At 45.1% G+C, this 20,761-nt stretch overlaps 1 protein-coding gene across 3 annotated transcripts in view; it reads right to left on the bottom strand.

The window, feature by feature from the left end:
• LOC138580441 (targeting protein for Xklp2-B-like) overlaps nt 1-20,761 on the bottom strand; it is a 364,493-nt gene that overhangs the window by 131,759 nt on the left and 211,973 nt on the right. For all 3 annotated transcript variants that reach the window (XR_011304260.1, XM_069650992.1, XM_069650993.1), the window contains exon 9: nt 13,852-14,035. Coding sequence is in view for 2 of the 3 variants with exons in the window: in XM_069650992.1 (XP_069507093.1) it covers nt 13,852-14,035 (184 nt within the window). In the remaining variant the exon portion in view is untranslated. The remainder of the gene's footprint in view (nt 1-13,851; nt 14,036-20,761) is intronic.

The raw sequence follows: 20,761 nt of genomic DNA, 5'->3' as shown, positions 1-20,761 counted from the left end.
GATTGAGTATGGCAAGGTCAGAGCAGAGCCTCCCCTTCCCGCCCTGGCCTTGATGGTGCCAACTGGCCATTGTGGCTAGCATGCCGTACTCCTCTCTGATTTTCTTCTTCATAGCGATTCCTGAGCCCAGACGTACAGCGGTTAGCAGTCCGCCTGATGGCCTGCCCACCGTGGGTTTCTGGGCTGGAGATACCTCAATTATGAATCCTTCCAGCGACGGTTTGTCTGTTAGCCAAGTTTCTTGGAAGCAGATTAGATCAAATTTATTCTAATTTGTACCACTTGGTTGGGTTAAGTGGTGGTACCCTCTCGTATTCCATGATGCCATCTGAAGCACCGTTTTTTCCCAGCGTTGGGTCTTGTCGGTGGACGGCTTCCTTGCAAAGACGGCATCACGGATTAACTGCTAATCCTTTTTTCGTCCTGCCGAAGGTGTCAGCGATCCATTTCCAGGGCTTTGGTGCCGTTGTTGCTGGTGTGATTGGCTTGGACCGCGCTATTTGGTCACTGCCTAGCTGGTCAGACCTGGGACTGCCCTCTCGTCGACAGTGGCCATTTTGCGCTCTGTTGCTGGATCCAAACCTTTTGGGAGGATAAACGTCTTGGTTTCTCCACTCTTCTTTTTGGCGGTCTGCCGGGCGGACTCTTCTTCTGTTTTCTTCTGAGGCTGAAGGAACTTTTGGCTCAATTTTCCCTCTTGGCGCAAGACTTTCTTCTATCCTTGCGCCCTTCCCCATCTCCTTTCTCCTGGTCTGTAATTTTTCCAATTTTAGGCCCATACGCTGAAGGTCTTTTGATATTTCTAGGGGCCCTTCGTTTAGAGCATTAGCTCTTACATGCAGGTAGGCTTTGGCTTTGTGGTCTCTATGATATGGCTCTATCAGAAACAAGTCACTTGTTGACAGGTGCAGAAGTTTGTCTACTTTTGATATTACTTTTAGGACCGCTCTTCTGTTTAGAACCATGTATCTGTCTCTTGCCGAGATTTGCTCTAGTTTAAATAGGGAGGTATCAGAGAGTTCTAGCTCTTTTTTTGCAATAGTTTCTGTCCGTCTGCTGCGGTCTTTGGGCGAGGGTCTTCAATGGTATCTTTGTTCTTGTGTTCGAGACTTCCAAGCAGGTTTTCCGATTTCTCTGTTCTCGGGGTGCTTCGATTCTTTAATTTTTAGACCTTCTATCGCTTCTAATCCCAGACTGGGTGAGCTCGAGCGCTGCCTTTCCCGACGGCTTGACCTCCTAGAACCCATAGTCCCTTCTTTCGGCGAACTAAGTCGCCTTGTTGTTTTTCGCTCTTCTCTGGATGGGCTCTTTGAGTCCTCAGATCGGGATGATTCTGATGGAGGTGAAGTAGCGTTGGCATACTCCACCAGCTGGCAGTCATTTGGAGAATCAGGGTCAGGGCTGGCGTCACAGGGCCCATTTAACAGTGCTGTCTGGTCATGGTTCTTCTGGGTACTCTCAATGTCTGGGTTGTTGTTGCCCTTTTTTACTCTTGTTATAATAGGGCTCGGGTGTTGTGGATTAGCACTCCTAGTTTGAGGACTGGTGGATAGGCTGGCTGCGTATACTGGAGACCTCTTTCTGGGGATGCGCAGGAGCGGCCCTTCTGTCTGGTTTTTCGCATTGATTGGTTTTGTTGTTACTTGTCTTGTCACTGGGAGCGCTTCTCGCAGTTTCGCTGGGCCTTTTGCGAAGATTGGAGCTATGTCTTTCTTTTTTGTTAATGCTTCTTCAGTTTGGGTACTGCTAGTAATTAATGCAGCAGTGTGTTGAACTCTGGGGGTGATGTTAGACAATTCCTTCCCTTTTCTTCAAGGCTCAGTTGCATATTTTTTGAGTTATGATCTGTGGCGTTACATAGCCTTCTATAAATGTCAATTTCTCCTTTAGAGAAGTAATCATTGTTGTATTATCCTTTAGAGCTTCGTGGATGGATTCGTAGAGTTTGCTGAATGGATTGAGGGCTATTGTAAGTGCCGACATAATAGTCAGGAGGTCCGTCTTTTTTTTGGATGATGGTATTTCTTTGTCAGACAATCCCGACATGTCGCTTTGTCCTCTTAATCTAATCGGCGTGTGTAAGCCTCTTTCAGCTTGTAGCTGCTGTCTCCTTTCTATATAGTTTTTTTCCAATACTGATGCAGACTCTCGGTTGTCGGCGGATTTGTCCGCCCCAGTTCTGTTGTTATTGAACTGTGTGTGAGGGCGGGTCCAAGCGTTGGGGTCTTCTGCCTGAGTGTGTCTTGTTCTGATTGATGGTCTGTCACTCAACTCCGTGCACGCACTCTGTGGTGGGATTTGGTTCTGTTGTGCTACTGGTGGTTCTTTCACGGGATCTGTTGGTCGGAGATCATTTAAATAGTTCATCTGCACGGGGTTAGGCTCTTCGAGTCTTGTTGTTTGAGCTGGTTCGCCCACCAGGTTAGGCAGTGTGTTCAATTCGTCCGTGATCGCTTCTTCTTCTGAGTTCCTTGAGAGCTCCAGCCGTGGGTTTGCCAATAGTGGCGAGGATTTAGGCGGGTTATTCGGCGGGCGGGCCTCCACCCTTATTCCAACTAGGGCCCCGTCTTCATTGCAAGGATTGCGTGCGTGCCATTTGATCTTAGGTGCTAGATTACTCTCATTTAGGTCTGTTTTACGGATTTTATTCACTGGCGGGGGTTCTTGTGCCGCCTCCAGTAATTCCGCGTCAGACAACTCTTGATCAGAGTGCAGTTTCCTCTTGCTATGTTTTAAGAAATAGTCCTTCAGCGAGGGGAGTGTTGGTGGTCTTATCGGCTCCTTGCCTCCTACTGTAGCTTTAAGGCCAGCCTTCCGCCCTTTTTTTACACAGGCCTTCCCATCCGGGACTTTCTCTTTTGGTCTGTCTTTCATTGTTTTTTTGTAGAGTCTTGGTCTCGTAGAGACTTCTTGGTTTTTCTTTTGACTTTTGTCATCTTCCCTCTCTGATTCAGAGTCGAAGTCAAGTGATGATATGGCTTCGTAATTCTTTGCTGACACGTCAGTAGTTTTTGTGCTTACATTTCCATTATTTTCCTGGCTCTTAGATCTTCTAGGTCTTATACTCGGTTTGCTGGCTGTTCTGGTTCCAGTCGAAGAGGCCTGGCCTGAAGAGTTTAGACATTCTTGTGTTTCAAACACCGAGTCATCGTTATTTTCTTCGTCGCACGGGGCTGCCTCATCTTTTGATGTCACCATGCTGGCCCCCCTGCTATGGGACTCTGCTGCTGTTGGTGTTGGTGTCGTATCTTGGCAAATACTCCGAGTAGATTGCGGCACGTTAGTGCTGTGAATTGCGACTGTCGTCGACCTACCATTTTCCGACCTCTTGGTTCGCAGCGTGCCATTTACTTCAGATTTTTCCCCCTCAACCCCCAACTCTCCTGGGAGCGCCAACTGAGGTGGGCTCTGCCTATACCTCCGCTCGCAGGCCTCTTCGACTATGAGCACCCCCTGCCCAGCAGACCACCGCCTAGGTCGTCCACCGACGGTCTCAGGCTCATAGTCACTCGTCGGAGCGGTAAGCCTGCTGGGGGGTGCCTGCGTTATGGGGGTCGGCGGGACTCGCTCAGGCGTGGTACTAGGGTCAATTGCGGGTTCAGGTTGCAGTTTGTTACTGCGCATCCATCGACCCGGTTCTGCTTCGTTGGTGGAGGCCGGTGAAGCCATGGTGGAGATGGCGCTCTGGTAAACCCAGCTGGACGGACAAGTGGACACTTGCTATCCGTCGTTGCAGCTCCGGGTGGCTGAAAACGACTAAGGACGGTCGGCGGCAGAAAGCAGGAAGAGGGTTCACGAGGTTCACAGGTAAGATCGGGAAGAGGAACGTGGGACGGGGAAGGGGGAGGGAAAAGGGAGAGGAAGGCGAAAAAGCGAAAAGGGGGAAAGGTAGATGGGGAGGAAGGGGGAGAAGGGGAAAAGGGAAGGAGAAGGGGCTGAAGTACCTCAGGTGCTCTTTCCCACCAAACGCCTTCTCCTTCAGGTCACTTCGCCGATCGTCTTCTGGGTTCCGTCTTCCTACTCCGACTCCCGGCACCAGACACCAGACACCTGACACCTGACACACTGTGCCACACACCGCGCCGCGCTCCGCGCCTGCGCGGGGTTTATGTAGAAAAAGGTCAAAGTTCGCACAATCCTCGGAGAAGAAACACAGCGGTCCGCCTCCAGACTCCACCTGACACACTGTGCCACACAAACACGTTTTTGCAGGAGCACAGAATCACTTGAGCCTGATGGTACACCTGCATACTCACAGAAATCCCAGTGGACATTTTCTACAAAATACAGCAGCAACACCAGGTCAAAGGCAGGATCAATTGGCCCACCGCAATGAAGGAATACTGCTGCTAAGACGCCATGCCGAATACCCTCAAGCAGGACAGGCTCTGCCAAGAGCATATTATCCAGGACCACACTACACTCACCTACAGCCCTCTGTTCACCAAAGCTGTAGAACTGAGTATCTTTAGTACACCAATCATCAGATCCCAATACAGCTCCACGAATCGAGGCTTAAACCTTTAAAGCATACTCTGAGTAAAAGCGGACCTGCCATCACCACACCCTAACCACAATGGTCCAGCCAGCCACCAGCCCACTCTGGTTAAGGACCTCCCTGTACAACTGATGTGTGAAAGTTTGTATTCATCTCCAAAGTAAACCAGAGAAGTTGCATTTTCCTTCGTCCCTGATGTGACTCTACATGTCTTCTGGGGTGTGTAGCACATTGGGTCTGTTTGAGGAAGACTAAAGGTCTGAGACCCGAAAATTAATATTCCTCAATCCCAACAAATGCAACACATGAGGAAGACTGGCACCCTTCACATGAAACACTTCAATTCCCCACTGTTGGGGAGATTTCAGTTTCAGGCTTATTCCCCTCTATTGAGACCCCCCAGCGAGACCCCCAGCACCTTTTGTTGGACTTCTGGAAAGTCTGTTTTCTCCTAAAAGTGGGGAGCCTTTTTCGCCCTCATATGCTCCAACCATGGGAACGCCATGTTTTACATATTTTATGGAGTTTTCCTCCATTTCTCTTAAAGTCATCCGTGTTACACTTTTGCAGCACCCTATGTGCAATGTTGCTGAGAACCCTTTGGGTTCTCCTTTTCATATTTCTTTCATTTTGCCTAAGAACTACTGTACTTCAGGAAAGAGGGTTACGTTGTATCCCTCCCAAAACATGTGGAGTGTAAAGATGATACCTAGTTCCCCCTTTCTCTCTTCTCCTGTGACCTTTTTAGTTGGTGGCAGTGGACAAGTTATACCAATTTGTGCTACAGACTGTATTCACAGTCTGGGTTATGGACAAAAGGGTCACCCATGTTCTAACATGTTGGCTCCTTTCTTTTTTTTTTCGTCATTTCCTGTGGGTTGTCCTTTGTTAGCCCTTCTGTCGTTCTTGGAGGGGAAGAGTGGGAGGGAGGCTGCTCTCTGTGCTGATTGGACAGCCACCGCCCCCTTCTGTAAACTGCAGGGAGAGTTTGTAGAGGAATGTGTGGGAATGCTGAATAAAAAAGGTGAGGAACAGAAGATCCGTATCTGAAGAACGACTAGAAATGCCTGCAGACCCTTCCAGTAACCGTGAAGCAACCACTGCTGTCCTGACCCTGTTTTCTTATCGACAGAGGAGCTCTGAAGGGGACTCCTTCCTTTTGGCTGATGGGACCAACCAGCCCCAAGACGAACTGCAGATCGAAACATCCCCAGAGGTGCTGTGAGCCTTCCAGGGCTGCAAACCGCATATACCAGGGGACATCTGACCCAATTGCAGTGCAAAGTCTTTGCGTGAACAAATCCTCCCAGAACTTTGGGGTGCTCCAGAGACACGATCCCACTCATCCAAGTCCCTCATCAAAGGGTATGACTGCAGAATCGAGGAAGATCGACCAGGTGGTAACCATGCACTGTTGGAGCAAATAAAAAGGTGCCAAAAATGGGAGACTGAAGAAAACCATGCTGAGGGTCCTTTTTTCGACTGCTGCTGTGACATCCCATTCAAAGTCCTTCCTTGCCTCACCCCAACAAGGAATAAGCAGACTGGGTCAGTCGCTGCTGTACAGGAAAGAATTCAGCTGCATTTTCTTCAACCACCCTAAGGTACTATGGGGCTCAAAGTAGAACTTACCTCAAGCCAAATAGTCGCTCCACTGTTACTGGAGTGCAATACCAGGTATTTGGGTGTCCTCCCATACCACTTGCACAGGCTTAACAGCTTGTGCGCTTTTAGGAGTCCTTAGCAGGGTCCTTATAAAATTGTGTTATCCTACTAAAGCATTTTATTTAAGTAGCTAAAGTATGGAACTTTGCCTTTTCTGTTGCTGCATAAGACTTTTGCTCCCATCCTACACTGACATTGATAAATTATTGGCTAGTTAGGCATTGAAAACCTTGAAGTGTTGATAAGAAGTAAACTACTGCTAATAGTGTTGAATAACCCTCCTTTTCCTTCCTAGAGACTTTGTCCGAGTGGCTTTGTAAATTAATGACTCATTTAACTAACAAATGCAGGTGCGCACCACTACTAATTAAACAGTAGAACTGTTATTACTGACATTTTCTATAACGATTCCTAAGCGCGAGCAACTACTATTGAAAAAGTCACCTATAAAAAGTATTGTTGATAATTCCTATGTGTATTGGAAAACCTAAAATATTATTTACCTACCTTGCCTCGTGTATATCAAATAAATTTATATATATTTTTTTTTATTGATTTAGCTGTTAAAAACAACTTTTCAATATACAAAATTCAAACATTTTAACATTCTTAAAACCTAACAGTCATTTTCATTTAAAGTTTAAAATTTAAAATTTTTAAAATTTAAAGTTTAGAATTCATTTAGGCTATGCAATCTCAAGCAAACTCATACAGACTCAAACAATCTCAAGCAACGACAGTACAGTTATTGTTTTAACATCACAAAAACAGATTGATACATATCTTTCAGTTTACACCCCTCCGGTAGCTATCACATCACAATTAAGACATTCATATACACAGTTTGTCTAATAGATAATTTATCAGACAGTTACCCCCTTTTTTTAAATCAATCGCTGCTTGAGATTGAAACCGCCTCTCAGGTAGTAATGTCCCAGTTTATGGCCATCAAAAAATTACTTAAGGCCACCTTGACAGAGTGATTGTTAGAACACAATAAGAAAGACCAGCGCATATCATAAGCAATGGTTGTTAACGTACTCGTCACCTTTGAAAAATGTTTTGATCTTAAGATAGATAGTTGGGCACAATTGCAAACCAAGTGTTTGAGAGATTCGATCGTTGTGGAATCATTACAGAATCTGCATGACATAAGAGCTCGAGGCCTCAAATTGCGTCTCACTAGGACTTGATGAGTGGGCCATAGATCAAATCGTGCCCTTATTATTCCTGATCTTAATGCTACTGATGGAAATTTTAGTAGATAGGACTCTGGTCTTTTAGCCGGTTTAGGCCAGAATCGATACTTGCATGGTTGGTGGTATTTTTGGCATTTCTCTATGGTCTTAATCCAGTCTAATTGGTATAAAAGGTTTTTTGCCTTTGTTGGATTAGATATTAACAAGGCTAATGGTATGCTTGCAGCCGCAAGAGCTTCTAAACAGAAGTCAATCCATAGTTTTACAAACAATTTATCTGGTTTTAATATATAGCCAGAGAGGATCGACAGAATAGTAACTTTTTGAGAAGCCATTATGCATTTACGCAAAAACATACAGCAGCGCCATGTATAGATAGCATGCATTGAGACAAGACCCAATTCATAACACAGCCAGGGACCGGGAACACAGTTCGGCAATGATAGCACCGCTCGCCAAAATTTACCCTCGAATCTATCAAAAATAGACTTTCTAAGATTTTGACAATTCAGGATGGATTCCGTTCCATATATAATCGATGGGATGGCTTTAACAGTCCAATAGACTATTGCTGATTTAATGGAAAATTTTCCAAATTTATGCAATATTATTTTAGTTTGCGAAATGGCCGCGGTCAGTTTTGCCTCCATGCGCTCTATCTGGCTGCGTGAATTGGTTAGGCCATCAAAAACAATGCCTAAGTATGTGTAAATTGGTACTATATCTAATGGTGTATTATTTATTGACCACACTAGCCTAGACCTACTAAGTTTATTAGCTTGGTAGACTACAATCTATGTTTTTTTAGTATTGACCACCAGTTGGTTCCTACGTAGGTACAGGTTAAACGCATCTAAAAGATTCTGTAGGCCTGTCGGTGTTTTAGAAATTAGGACAATGTCATCAGCATAGTTCAAGTTAGTGATTTTAAACCCTTTCAAGACAGGGGCATCAGAACATATCTGTAGGAAGGAAGTACTCAGATCGTGTATGAAATAGTTAAAGATTGCTGCCGCTAATAGGCAACCTTGTTTTAAGCCTCGCGCAGTCTTAATAGGAGCAGATAACAACCCCTCCAAAGTAAGCCTTACGCGAATGGAGGTTGCACAATGAAATGCATGGATGATATCAAAGAGATCTGATGGACAATTATCTCTTATTAGTTTCGCCAATAATAATGGGCGAGAAACAGTCAAATGCAGCATGCAAATCAATAAACGCAAAATAAACTGTTTATGAGACTGACAGAGGGCTTTAATTGTGTTCAACGTAAAGAGATTGACACAAGTGCCCATGCCCCCAACAAAACCCGTTTGGTAAAGATTGCGTTTACCACAAGTTTCGGTCCATTGATTGAACTCTAACAATATTAGTTTTGCAAACAGTTTGCCTGGGGTATCTAGTAGGGCGATTGGCCGATAATTACGAGGATCAGAGCGGTCACCCTTCTTATATATAGGGACTATCACAGAAGTTAGCCAGGAGGCTGGAAGCCTGCGATTAGTCAGCACTTGTACAAAGATTGCATGAAGGTTTGAAGCCCAAAGTCTTGGATTATCCTTCAGGATGACATTATGGAGGCCATCCGGACCGGCAGCTCGTGATGTGCTTAATTTTTTAATAATTGCTTCAAGAAGATAAGGGGAGCAATGAATGTCCCAGGGTTTAGAGGACTGGATCTGGTGATCGTTCGGATCAAATTCTGGATCGCTATAGAGATCAGAAAAATGTGATACCCAAGCGGCCTCCGTTACAGGATTTGGTTGCACATGGGCTTGAGCTACATTTGGTTTTTGGTTAAGATATCGCCATATTTCTGCTGAGTTTTTAGAGCAAATTGCAGATAGCATCGCTTCACTGTCTTGTTGAAAAAGCTTGGCTCGGTGTCCTCGAATCCAATTCATGTATTTGCATTTAGCTGTTTTTAAGTTGACATTAATGTTAGCGTTATTTGTCATAAGTACTACTCTTTTTTCCTTGCGATATTCGGCCTTGCGAGCTTTAATTGCAGAGTCAAATGTATGCTTATGAGTTTTTATATTTGGATTTGGGACAATTGTGTGCCAAAACGGATCAAGAAAAACAGTATACTCAATCAGTTTAGATGATTTATCGTGTTGATGAATTTCATTCGTGAACTTCATAAGATTTCCATGCGTCCATCTAAGCCGATTTTTGGTATTATTGACCATGAAGTGCTGGTCGAGCCATTGTCTAGAGGGATCTATAGGCGTCCAAACTAACTGAAGGGAGAGAAGGTTGTGATCACTTACAGACCCCTGTATTATCTCAAACAGACGAATGCGGGTAAGCATGGTTCGCTCAACATATATATAATCAATGATGCTTTGACTAATACCTCGCTGCCATGTTGGGTTCGGTGGAATGTCACTATCTACAGAACCATTTACCATACACATATTGCAATCAGACATGATGTGGGTCCACGTGGTAACGGCCCTCGTCTTATTTCTATTAGCCAGAGATAAACAATCCATGTTTAAATCACCCATAATAAGGGAATCAGTGATGACGGGCGTGACTGCTATCAAATCAATGAGTCCTGTTAGACCCTCAAAGAAAGCCACGTCTGATATTCCAACCGGATTACGGTAGATGTTAACAAGAGCTATTATATGATTTTTACAGGTAATTTTCACCAATTGCATATAGTCGCTGACATGCTTCCAGGCTTCAACTTTAAAACCCAATTTCTTATTAGCGGCCACCAATAGCCCTGACGAGGGTCGACCACGTGCTCCCATCTTTGCAGATAATAAAATGACATCAAAATTGTCCCAGGTTGGAGGTTCTAGATACCAAGTCTCTTGCAGAGCAATTATGGCATAGCCTGCTAGGATTTTTAATGAGGTGTGTAAATGCGAGTGGCCACGAGTATTCCAGGAAGCTATTTTAATGACATAAGGCTGTAATGTGGATGATGGTTAATATCTAGATGTCTGCATGTCATCTCGGGAACTCATGTAAATTTGAGGTTGATGAACTAAAGGGGCATCTACGTGTTTTGTGATACGCTCCGGGTCTTGCGTCAGCAAGAAACCCATTTCAAATAGAGACATTTTGGCAAGCCATATAGTATTTAAGACTAAGCCTGAGGGGATCCATAGTCTCACAATTGCTGTAGTAGTGTCAGAAATATATTCGACTTGAGCTATATTGTGTGATGTTAGATCTTCTAGTTCAAGTACATCGCCAAAAATATTCAAGACACTTTGCCTGTTTAGATTGTATTTAGGGTAGGGACCATCGCGACATTTCAAAATTAGCGCGTGGCAGGCGGGCGCAGTAGTAGTGTGGCGAGATTGCTTATTGCTGACATTTTTCGTCTCAAGATTATTGAATGAGACATTATTTCTTTCCACGGTGTATTTTTGATGTTCTAGAGACTGGCATGAAACATGTTTAGATAAAGACATACCTCTATTATTAGGTCGATGTAGAGGAGTTTGAGATTGAACCACCGGGGAAGTCCAAGAGACTGATTTAGTTTGGGAATCCACTACTGGCTTTGAAGCATGATCATTCACTGACAGACATCGCTCATCCATATAGGCGTCCAAAGCGCGACGCATTTCACTCAATATGACAGACCGTTGTGATTCAGAATCCTGGTTGTTAGAAGTTGGTAACTGTTGAGCAGAAGATGTAGCCCGAGTGTCAGTCCAGATCGGAACATCGATGTTATCGGTATGATCAGCTTCAAGAGCCTCAACTAAAAAGTCTAATGGGTCATAAGTCACAGGTACTTTAGGTGGAGCATGTTCATCAAGATTAATAGATACAGGACAGGCTAAAGGGGGTTTTACTATTTCTGCCGCTGCAGGACGGTCCATAGTAATTTTTTTTAAAAAAGCATGTATTGAGGCTTTGGACATTCGTGCAGCAGGCATGTTCTTGGTCTTTTTTTGGCATTGGTTTTAACAATCTTCTTAACTTTCGAAGAGACTACAGAGGGACGTGCATCCGAGGCTGTAGGATTCATTACAGACAAGGCGTTGTCCGACAGAGTTAGGAATTGGTGAGTCTTGCACACTCACCCACGATTGATTAGAGGGAACTAGGGGAACAGCCGGTTTTGGAGGACTTGCTGTAATAATCTGTGCAATAGAGGGCAACGCCTGGTAAGGCGTGGGCAATGGTGTTAAAGGGACTAGGTCAGCAACCATCCGAGTGCCAGAGGAATCACCACACTGTGGCCCTTCTGTTGGACATGAATGAGGCGGAGGTGCTAGTTTTACTTGCTGTGTCCATAACAGTAAACCATCTAACTTAGATTCTTGGTTTGTTATTTTAGAGTTCAATACTTCAAATAATTTAAACAGAGACATTAGAGTGGTATTGATGGCTGTCAATGTAGTTTGTAACAACAGAGATTGAGCCACTGCAGAATCACCTTGGGGAGGTGCACAGGGACGGCGCGGTGTAGGGTGTACATATGATATCGCAGACACTGAATGAGCTGGTAGTGACACATTAGATATCTGCGAGTTGAGGATCGGTATTGGGGAATCACATTGACTCGCATAGAGAGACCTCTTGATTCTCATTTGGGTCAATAGAGTCTGCACTGTAATTGGTAGACACAGGTGAATGAATGGTTCGGTTTACTATAGCTGGTTGAGCGTGACAGGGTGAGTTTAACATAGTGTTATCTGAGAGTTCACATGGTGTCTTTAGATCAGCCACTGTTCTAATGAGTGGTCGCTGATGTAGTATTATTATTAGACTTAAGAGACTTAATTGGCCGTGGAAATTGGGTGAGCGACTGAACACTTTGATTAGGAGTTGACAGACACACAGGGTCAAACATGGTAGTACTGGGCCCTTTTGGGGTCATGGGGCAGGGAGGCAAAACAATAGATTTGTTGGAAGACGTTTTTTTTTTGTGTAAATTATTTTGGTTACCATTAAAACTATTGTCAGCATGTACCATTGATGGCATGTCGGTTTTTAGTGAGTAAAGCCGACCCCGCTTCAACATTTCAAGAAGACTGAAAATAACAAAATAGAACGGTAAGATCACACCAATGCTAAGTCTTCAAAGCTGTTTATAAATTGAGGTCTGAGGGGGGGCTAAAAAGAGCACTTACTCACAAGTCAAGATATTAAAGCGGCTCCCTCAACCGACAACGCGGCAAAGCGGGTAAGCGGTACTCAATCCGGTACTCGCCCGTGTGCGCGCGCGCTGTGCGCGTGCGCAATAGATTTGAAGGCTAGGCAGGGTCGCAGTACAGCCAATCGCTGCAAGCTGGGGTGGAGCCGAAGAAATGCTCACGCAAATCTGGCGCAAAATGCCCGATACAACTGAAATAGCAAACAAACAAACAAACAACACAGTGTCACTTCGGTTTTGTTCACATCAGTTGCAATAAAGTTTTTCTTTTTCAATTCTGACCAGGTCTTCACATCACCTCCAAGTAGAATCACCGGCTGCAAAGATCCAATAGTCCGGCACTTGGAACAGTGCGAGTAAACACAAGCAGGAAACAGTGCGGGTAAGCGGTACTCAATCCGGTACTCGCCCGTGTATATTTTATTATAACTTCAGTGTGTAAGAGTTTTATGCTAATGTATTGACTGGGTTCAGTGTACTTACCTACAGCTCATATCCGCATCCTAAGATAAGCCTGCCTGCTCTGACATTATACCAATCCTTTGGGTAGTACAGACCTCTAAGAGTTGGGCACCTGTATACCAAGGGATGGTTTTATAGAATCTCCGCTCCAGGTAGGCTTTAGGAAAACTCCCCTAACATCCCCCCCACCACCACCCCAATCTAATATGCCGTCCTTATTCTCATGGACCCCACGTTTACAACTGAGAATGTTCCCTGCTTACTAAGCACACACCTCCAATTAGCACCATACCATTGATATCTTCATTAAAGAACTCATTATACAGCCCAGTTTACCCAGTGCTTCAAAACGAAGCAAACCCAAACTAAAACTACAGGAATGCGCTACACCACAACTGAAGTCCACAGTGTACAGAAAAAGGATTCTTTTGACACCTATTATATGGTTCCTAATGAGAGCTGGAGTTACAATATCCTCGACACCACAAATGCAAGGCTAAGAGCACGACTTGTACAGAAATTCCACCCTATACTGCTAGCAAGCTCCAACCTTAAAGCACTCAACTTTCCCAGAACCCATCTCATACAGTAGAACGTTCTTCTCGATTTAGGTACACAGTCTAATGTCTTTGGGCAACAAATATCCCCACTTACACAGGATGCCTTAAAGACCCTCCCATACAAAAAGGTCAGTCACCCTCTGAAGACGTCAAGACCCACATTAAGCATTTTAAGATTATTATGCACAATAGGTTTGAGAAATGGCAAGATCATTCCTACTCCAAATGTGGCTCACATGTGAACAGGACGGTCTTCAGTTCATGCAACCAAACTAAGGAGATACAGTAATGCTTCAGGTCAGCAAAGCAAGTAATAAGCAGGCAAGAACTCACCAGCGTTCTGCTGCAACTTGCTCCTGAGGTGATAGCGACAAGGGGTGCGCTTGAAAAAAGCCTCAACCTGTTCAGCTGTCGACACAAATTTGCATGGCTCAGCATCCTCTTCAAGTTTCCGCTTGTTTCCTTTTGACAATTTAAAGGGCTTTGGGATAGTGCAGCCTCCTTTCGGCAGGCGAGCCTGAAAGAGACAAAAAAACGAAGTACAAAACCAGATCAATTCAAATTTCCTTCTACTTCAAAATGTAGACCACATCTCCCACCTTCACCATTTGGAAAAGAGAAGGGACAATGTGCAGTTCAAAGTATAGAAACATACAGTTGTAGATAGGGAAAGTTTGCCCCCTACTAGGTTGTATTAAAAGCCAAATAGGACAAGTTGTGTCTACCTATTAATTACCAGCAGCTACAGCACATCCTCCAAGCTTTGTGTCTGCAAGCAACTGCCAAAGTTAGAACCCTGCCCAAGTGACATCCAATTTAGAACCGCATGATGCAGGCAACTAGAACATGGAAAGCAATACAAATACACAATAATATGTATGGAACTTGTATTAAATTCAAGAATTAAAAACACCTCTGCTTAAATTATCATAGCCAATAACATTAGAACGTTGGCAGGATGAAGATCTAGCATATGCAATATGGGCCCCTTCAGTGCCAAGCACAAATGCCCATCTTGTCTCCTCAACATGTCCCTTTATCCATGTTATATTTTCCCAACATTAGATTTTGCCTTTACAGTAAGACAAGTAGGACTTGTCCTGTGCTGTACACATTTCAAAGCTCACAAGAATAGAGCGGGCTTGCTTTATGAATGCTGCTGCCTGGAGGCAGTGTTAGATGTGGTTTTGTGAAGCCATTAGTTGGACTTTAAAAAAACTGTCCTGAGGCAATACAAAAACTCCACTCTTAGTATAAGGCTGAACCACCTGTGAATATGGGTAGCATGGACAGAGCGCTCAGGCCCATCTTAGGAGGGAGAGAGGGCTGTAGGTCAGTACAAAGAAATTGTAGCATGCATATGGTTCAAAGAAACACTCCTACACCAAGAATTGTAAAAGTAATGGTTTTATTTGAAATACAGTAGGCCAAGATAAATCTTGGTGAAGTAAGTTATAAACAATTATAAAATCCAACTCCATAATTATGGTAAAGTAGAACCCTATTAAGAATAGCAGTCAGATAAGATGCACATCAGGAAGGCAATATGCTATTCTCAGGGAATAAAACCATGTTGCTTTTAGATTACATTAAGTAATTCAAGAGTATGAGACCCTATTGGTCAGAACATACAGTGTTATTCAGTTGTAGACACACTTAATTAGACCAACACTTCTACAAGGATCTCTTGCAACTTCTGTAACTTTCTTCCATCAAGAATGGATACAGTTACACTACCAGTATTACTTTTAAGAAAAAAGTTCAGAGCTATTAAAGTACCTCTTACTTTCTGGAATGGCTACAAGCAACTCAAAGAGGAGTATTAACTGAAGTAAACTATTTTTAGAAGTACACTAAGCAATTCAGGGAAAGCAAACCCCAATTACAGTTTCAGAAGAGCAACAGCTATTAAAGGTCGGTATAACCTACTGGTACATGGTCTAGCCGCTACCTAACAGCTAATTATACCAAGGATATTTTTCAGAAATGTAGGATACAATTGTAAGGTAAGAATTTTATGAATATTTTAGAAGTGCGCTAAAGCAGTTCAGGGAAAGCCTACCCCAATGATACACTTTAAGAAAGACCCCATGTATTAGAAGGTAAGTAACCCATTATACTTTTAAGAAGGGCATTCAGAAATTCAAAGATAACTACAAGACTGTTTTAGGAATGCACTGAAGCAGACCAGGGAAAGCAAAACTCCATAGTACGCTTTAAGAATGACAGTGTGTTATTCAAGGTAGGCAAACCAGATTGGTACGCTTTCACTTTAGAAATGATTAAACAGTACCAACACTTATTACTTTTCAGAAGGGGGGGGGTGTTGAGAAAAATGTCCGTTTATGGGTAAGTTTCCCTCCAGTTGTGAACCCCCAACATTTTGCTCTTGTCTGACCATCCTTGCCTGACTTTTGCCAGTGGAGCCCAGCCTTCTGCTGTACTCTGTTGGGCTTTTGCTCATTTTGTTATGGGGAAAACTGACATGCCCTTAAGACAGTCAGTAGTGGGAGACTTGTTTCCCTTAGTCTTTCACTTCGTTGCTATTCTTTAGTAACATTTAATCAGTGCACAAAATTACCTTACAAGACAGTGCACCGGGGTCCCTTATTTAATTTTTAAGTCCCTAGAAACCCTCGAAGGATTTTGGGTGAACGTACAAATGTGCCCTCGATAGAGCTAGTGGAAGCGGTTTGTGTTTTCAATGGTCCAAACCACATTTACCACGTTTGCCCCAGGACAATGGCCAGTGCTTAAAATGGCAATGACACGGGGTCCTTTGGCCATCTTGTCCATTTGCCTTCCCCAGGTCGAGCAGACACGGGAAATTCCTTATTTGGTCATGCAGACCTACGTGCAAAACGAAGCTTTCGCAGGCTTCTGCATGCCTTGTGTGTGTGCCCAGGATGTGGGCTGGAGCCGTCTAGTTCCAATACACATTCTGGGTGCTAGGATGTGTGGTGTGCTGGGATGACTTGGACCACTGTGGTCCGTGATGGGATGGCTGTATGCGAGTAGATCTATTGGTTTCCCTTCGCTTTGGCGCAAAGGAGATTTTGGATAAGAGACGGCATTTTACACCCATTCCAGTTCGGTCTTTTGAGTTCACAAACTTCGTAAAGGAGCCAGGCAGCCTGAACTGAAGAAGCAGAGCCGTGGAACCGCTGGTGATCTGCTGGAAGGTTTGGCACCATGAGCACGCTCTTGTCCCATCAGACCCCATTTTGGATCAAACCTAGAAGGCCTGCAAGGGCGCTTTGACCCATTGGAATAGTGGGACCAACTATTCTCGGCACCTCCAACTTAACCTGTAAGCAAACCTTTACGGAATTGTACCTGGACCACCCAGTGAACTCACCAGCTCGTAAAGGACATTTGCCCTGGCAACGCCGCCATCTTGAGTTTTGACTTGAGCCTTTGCAGACTAAGCTCTGGGTAAAAGGCACTCTCTCGCACAGTTTCGTACACCTAGATTCCCAAGTCTGGAATTAGGAGAGTACGCCTGAACCAGAGCATACGTTGTCACTGTTGCCCAGCTGTGGTGACAAACTTCAAATGCCTTGCTGCTGTGCATCCCTGTGCCCTCCGACTCGCTGCAGCAGAACTGGACTGATCCCTTAATCAGGAGCGGAGAAATCACCACTGTCCCGCCACAGAATCATTCCTGGAACGCAGCCCCCGAAAGCTGCAGGATTTGAACCTGCGACCGAAGTGTACTCGACTGCCAAAGTTTGGTCCAGAGTGCACCGAGGGTCGGCGAGTACTTGCAACCCTTACCGGTGGCCCCTGGCTCATCCATTTTTACGCACGAGTGTCCCCCGAGGAATATTCTTCTTTATCGAGGTAGCCTTTGCTACCGAGCTATTCCCAACTCTTGGATCCCGTTTTGCACTCTTGAGGAGACCCTCCTTGAATAGTGTAAACCCATTCTTCAGTCTCATCCACTTCCCCGAGTCGCTACAGCCCCTTGAAGAATCTCTGTTTTGACTTAACCGCACAGTCACGTGCACCAGCACCGAAAATACTTTTGAGCTCAAGCTAGGGTGTGAATTGTGAAGGACTGCCACAGAGATGTTCGCACTGTATAACCACTTTCTTTGCAGATTGTGGAACTGCACTGAGTAATATCCCTGTTGGCCATTGGTTACTGTATATGTTTGCTAGATTGGTGTTAGGTTTTGTTATTACTTTGTGTTTGACTTAAAAAAATCTTTAATGAATGTGTATATATATTTTTGATATGCACCGATAGTGTAATTTGTAGTTTTGTTTACTGTGTGTGCTCGCTGTGGGCTTTTGATCACCCTCAACCCTCCTGAGACCTAATCTTCACCACCAATGCTACCTTGATTGGTCTGGCTTGTCGAGAAGGTTACCCTGTTCGAAGAAACTAGGCTGGCCTTCTGAACCTCTGCCCCAAGGTCATAGTTCTGAAATCCATCTTGACAGGGGGCACCATTCTAAGTAAGTAAAATAACTTCTATACTTTTTAAAAGGATAAACCAGCAATTTACAGCCAAGCATAAACTTCAGGACACCAACGTATTATTTAACGGATATAGTTACCCCACTAACGTCTTTATCAAGCAAGAAATATACTCACTTGTTCTAGTTTAAGACAGAAGCCTAAATGTTGTCTTTCCCTAGCCGAGCACGAGTTTCCCCCCCTCTTCAGATGGACCCTACTGGTATAGGAGCCAGCTGTAAGCAGGTCAGGATAGGGTTAAGTTGCAGGAAAGTCAGAGTTCCAGAGTATCTGTTCAGACAAGTACGTAGTAAAGTCATTTGAAAGTGTTCAGGGACTTAACAGAAGACTCCGGGTGGGTTGATTTATCATGTTAATGCTTCATACCCCTTCTTCTAGTGAGACAACCCCCCCAGCACTTTTTGCTTCACTTCTGTACCCCTTTCTTTCAATCCTGAATGAGGGGAGCCTTTTCCGTAAGTCAGAGCAACCAAGAATGAATGAGGGAAAACTCGGTTTCTCACTGTTTTACTTTAACTCTGGAGTCAGCTTTCCTCCAGATCTATTTAACCCATCAAATGCCAATGACAAGGTATCATCCTCAGCACTACGTTTGCAGTGCTGAGGACAAGGTAGCTCGTCCTCAGCAGTGCTTACCTTTTGGGGGTGCGGATCGCCCCCCTCTGCTGCTGCGGCGGCGATCCTCTCGACACCCAGGCAATGAAGGGGAGGACTTCCCTTCCGTGCCTGGGGGTAGCTGTGGTGATGGGCATGGAAGTATGTACATGCATGTAAATATAGCAGACACGTTTTTCAGTGCTGCTTGGGCACTTTTTGCCTGATTTGCATGGGGGGGGGGGGGGGGGTCTCGTTGGAAAGGGGAAACTCCTTTTTCCAACAAGCCCCCTCCTCCCCAACCCCAAGCAGATTGCTGGTCAAGGACCGTACGATCATCGACCAGCAATCACCACTAGACCACCAGGACATTGATTTTGGGGGTGGGCCGCCCCCCCCTCACCCAAAAAATAAAAATGGCACAACGTTTTGCCTTCTTTAGGGGCAGATGGGTGCTGTTTTGCACCCATTTGCCCCCCAAGCAAGGCAAATAGAAAAATCTTATTCGGTAAAGGCACATTTGGGGGCATTAGGGGGCTGGCCCTGTGCCTTTGCGTCACCCCCCAGGGAGGGGCAGATTCTTGCTGCTATCCTGGGGGTAAAATGCCAACCAGATGGCATAATGCTGCTTTGCCTTCATTGGGAGGGTATATTTGTGCCTGTGGGCCAGCCAACCCCCTCCCCCCCGAAATCTCCCTATGGAGGGGCAGGCCCTTGCTGCTTCACGAGGGGATTCGAGGGGGCAGCATAAATGGGTTTCTGGTCCCATTTTGCCACCCCTGGGAAAGCAAGGCCCACTAGACCACCCGCAACATGATCTTGGGGGTGGTCTCTCACGAGTGCCCCCCATGCCCCTGCAGGGCAATCCACCCCCCCACCCTCAAAGAATGCCAACAAGATGGCATAATCTTATTTGCCTTCTTTGGGGGGGGAAGGAGTGCTGCTTTCCACCCATTTGCCCCCAAGGAAGGCAAAACAACATAGGGCAATTTTGCCAGAGGCACACTTGAGAGTATCAGGGGGCTGGCCCCATGCCTGTAGGGACAGCCCCCTCAGGAATCACCCCATGGATGGGCAGATCATATCCGCTTCCCTTGGGGGGCAAAATTGAGGGTCTGGTCCCATTTTGTCAACCATGGGAAGCAGTAAGGAGCACTAAGCCACCAGGGAAAAGATTTTGGGGCTGGGGGACTGTTTTGACCATCGCAATACCTCCAGCCGCCCTGGAGCTCTGGCTGTGCTGCACCTTTTCCCTCAGGGGAGGGATGGTGACCCAGCCGGGGCTCCCTCAGACTGCCACTGGACTTGGGGCAGGCAACCTTTTTTCTTTTCTACCCAGCTAAGCGCACCACCGTTTACGTCGGGACACCTGTGGGAAGGTAGCATATTTGTTGTTGCCAGTGCGTGTTGGTCGTTTCCTGGATTTTGCTGCGCCTTGTGGGTAATACATTCTAGGGCGATTCGCTCAAGTCTGACCTCTTTGGATCCCACGTGTGGCTCTTCAGAAATGCATGGGGTTCCCAGTTTTCCTTGGTGGCTGCGACACCCCAGGCCCAAATCTGTTGGTTGTCCACAAAGCCAAATCCAGTCTTCCTCAGGGTGTTTGGTGTAGCAGTGGTTTAGCCTTTGCGCCCAGCTAGGTGCACCCATACATGTGAGGTACTGTTTTTATCAGGACACCTGTGGGAATGTGGGAAGATAGGACATTTGTTTTCTCTTAGTTTAGGAAATGTATGAAAACAAACGTTTTCAACTGCACTTTGTTACACAATCCTTTCACTTCCCAAATGTGACCTACATTTAATCGCTGCTTTAGGCACTGTTCACTTTTGTAACCTGCGCAAGTCACCGATCCTTCAAAAGGTCTGCTTGTGCTCTTTTTTGGCTTGCAGTATTGCTTGCTTTGTGAAAATTACGAAAAATTGATTTCCGAACTAGAAGAGTTGGGTGAATGTAGTGGTGCATTGCTTTTCTCAATATTCACAGAAGCCATTACCTTAAAAGTGCAACCATGTCCAGCACATGCTTTTTTTCTGTCACTTTACCAATTTCAGGTACATAGTTGTGGACTGACCTGCGCAAATGACCCCTTCCTGAACTTAGAATTTGCTCTACTTCCTACCCTCTTCCATTCAAGCATGTCCTATTAAAAAGGAAATATCA

This window comes from Ambystoma mexicanum, chromosome 3p (assembly GCF_040938575.1).
Source record: "Ambystoma mexicanum isolate Mex_15411 chromosome 3p, UKY_AmexF1_1, whole genome shotgun sequence".
Lineage (NCBI taxonomy): Eukaryota > Metazoa > Chordata > Amphibia > Caudata > Ambystomatidae > Ambystoma > Ambystoma mexicanum.
The sequence above is the reverse complement of the archived record's forward strand: the minus strand, read 5'-3'. Positions and strand labels throughout refer to the sequence as shown.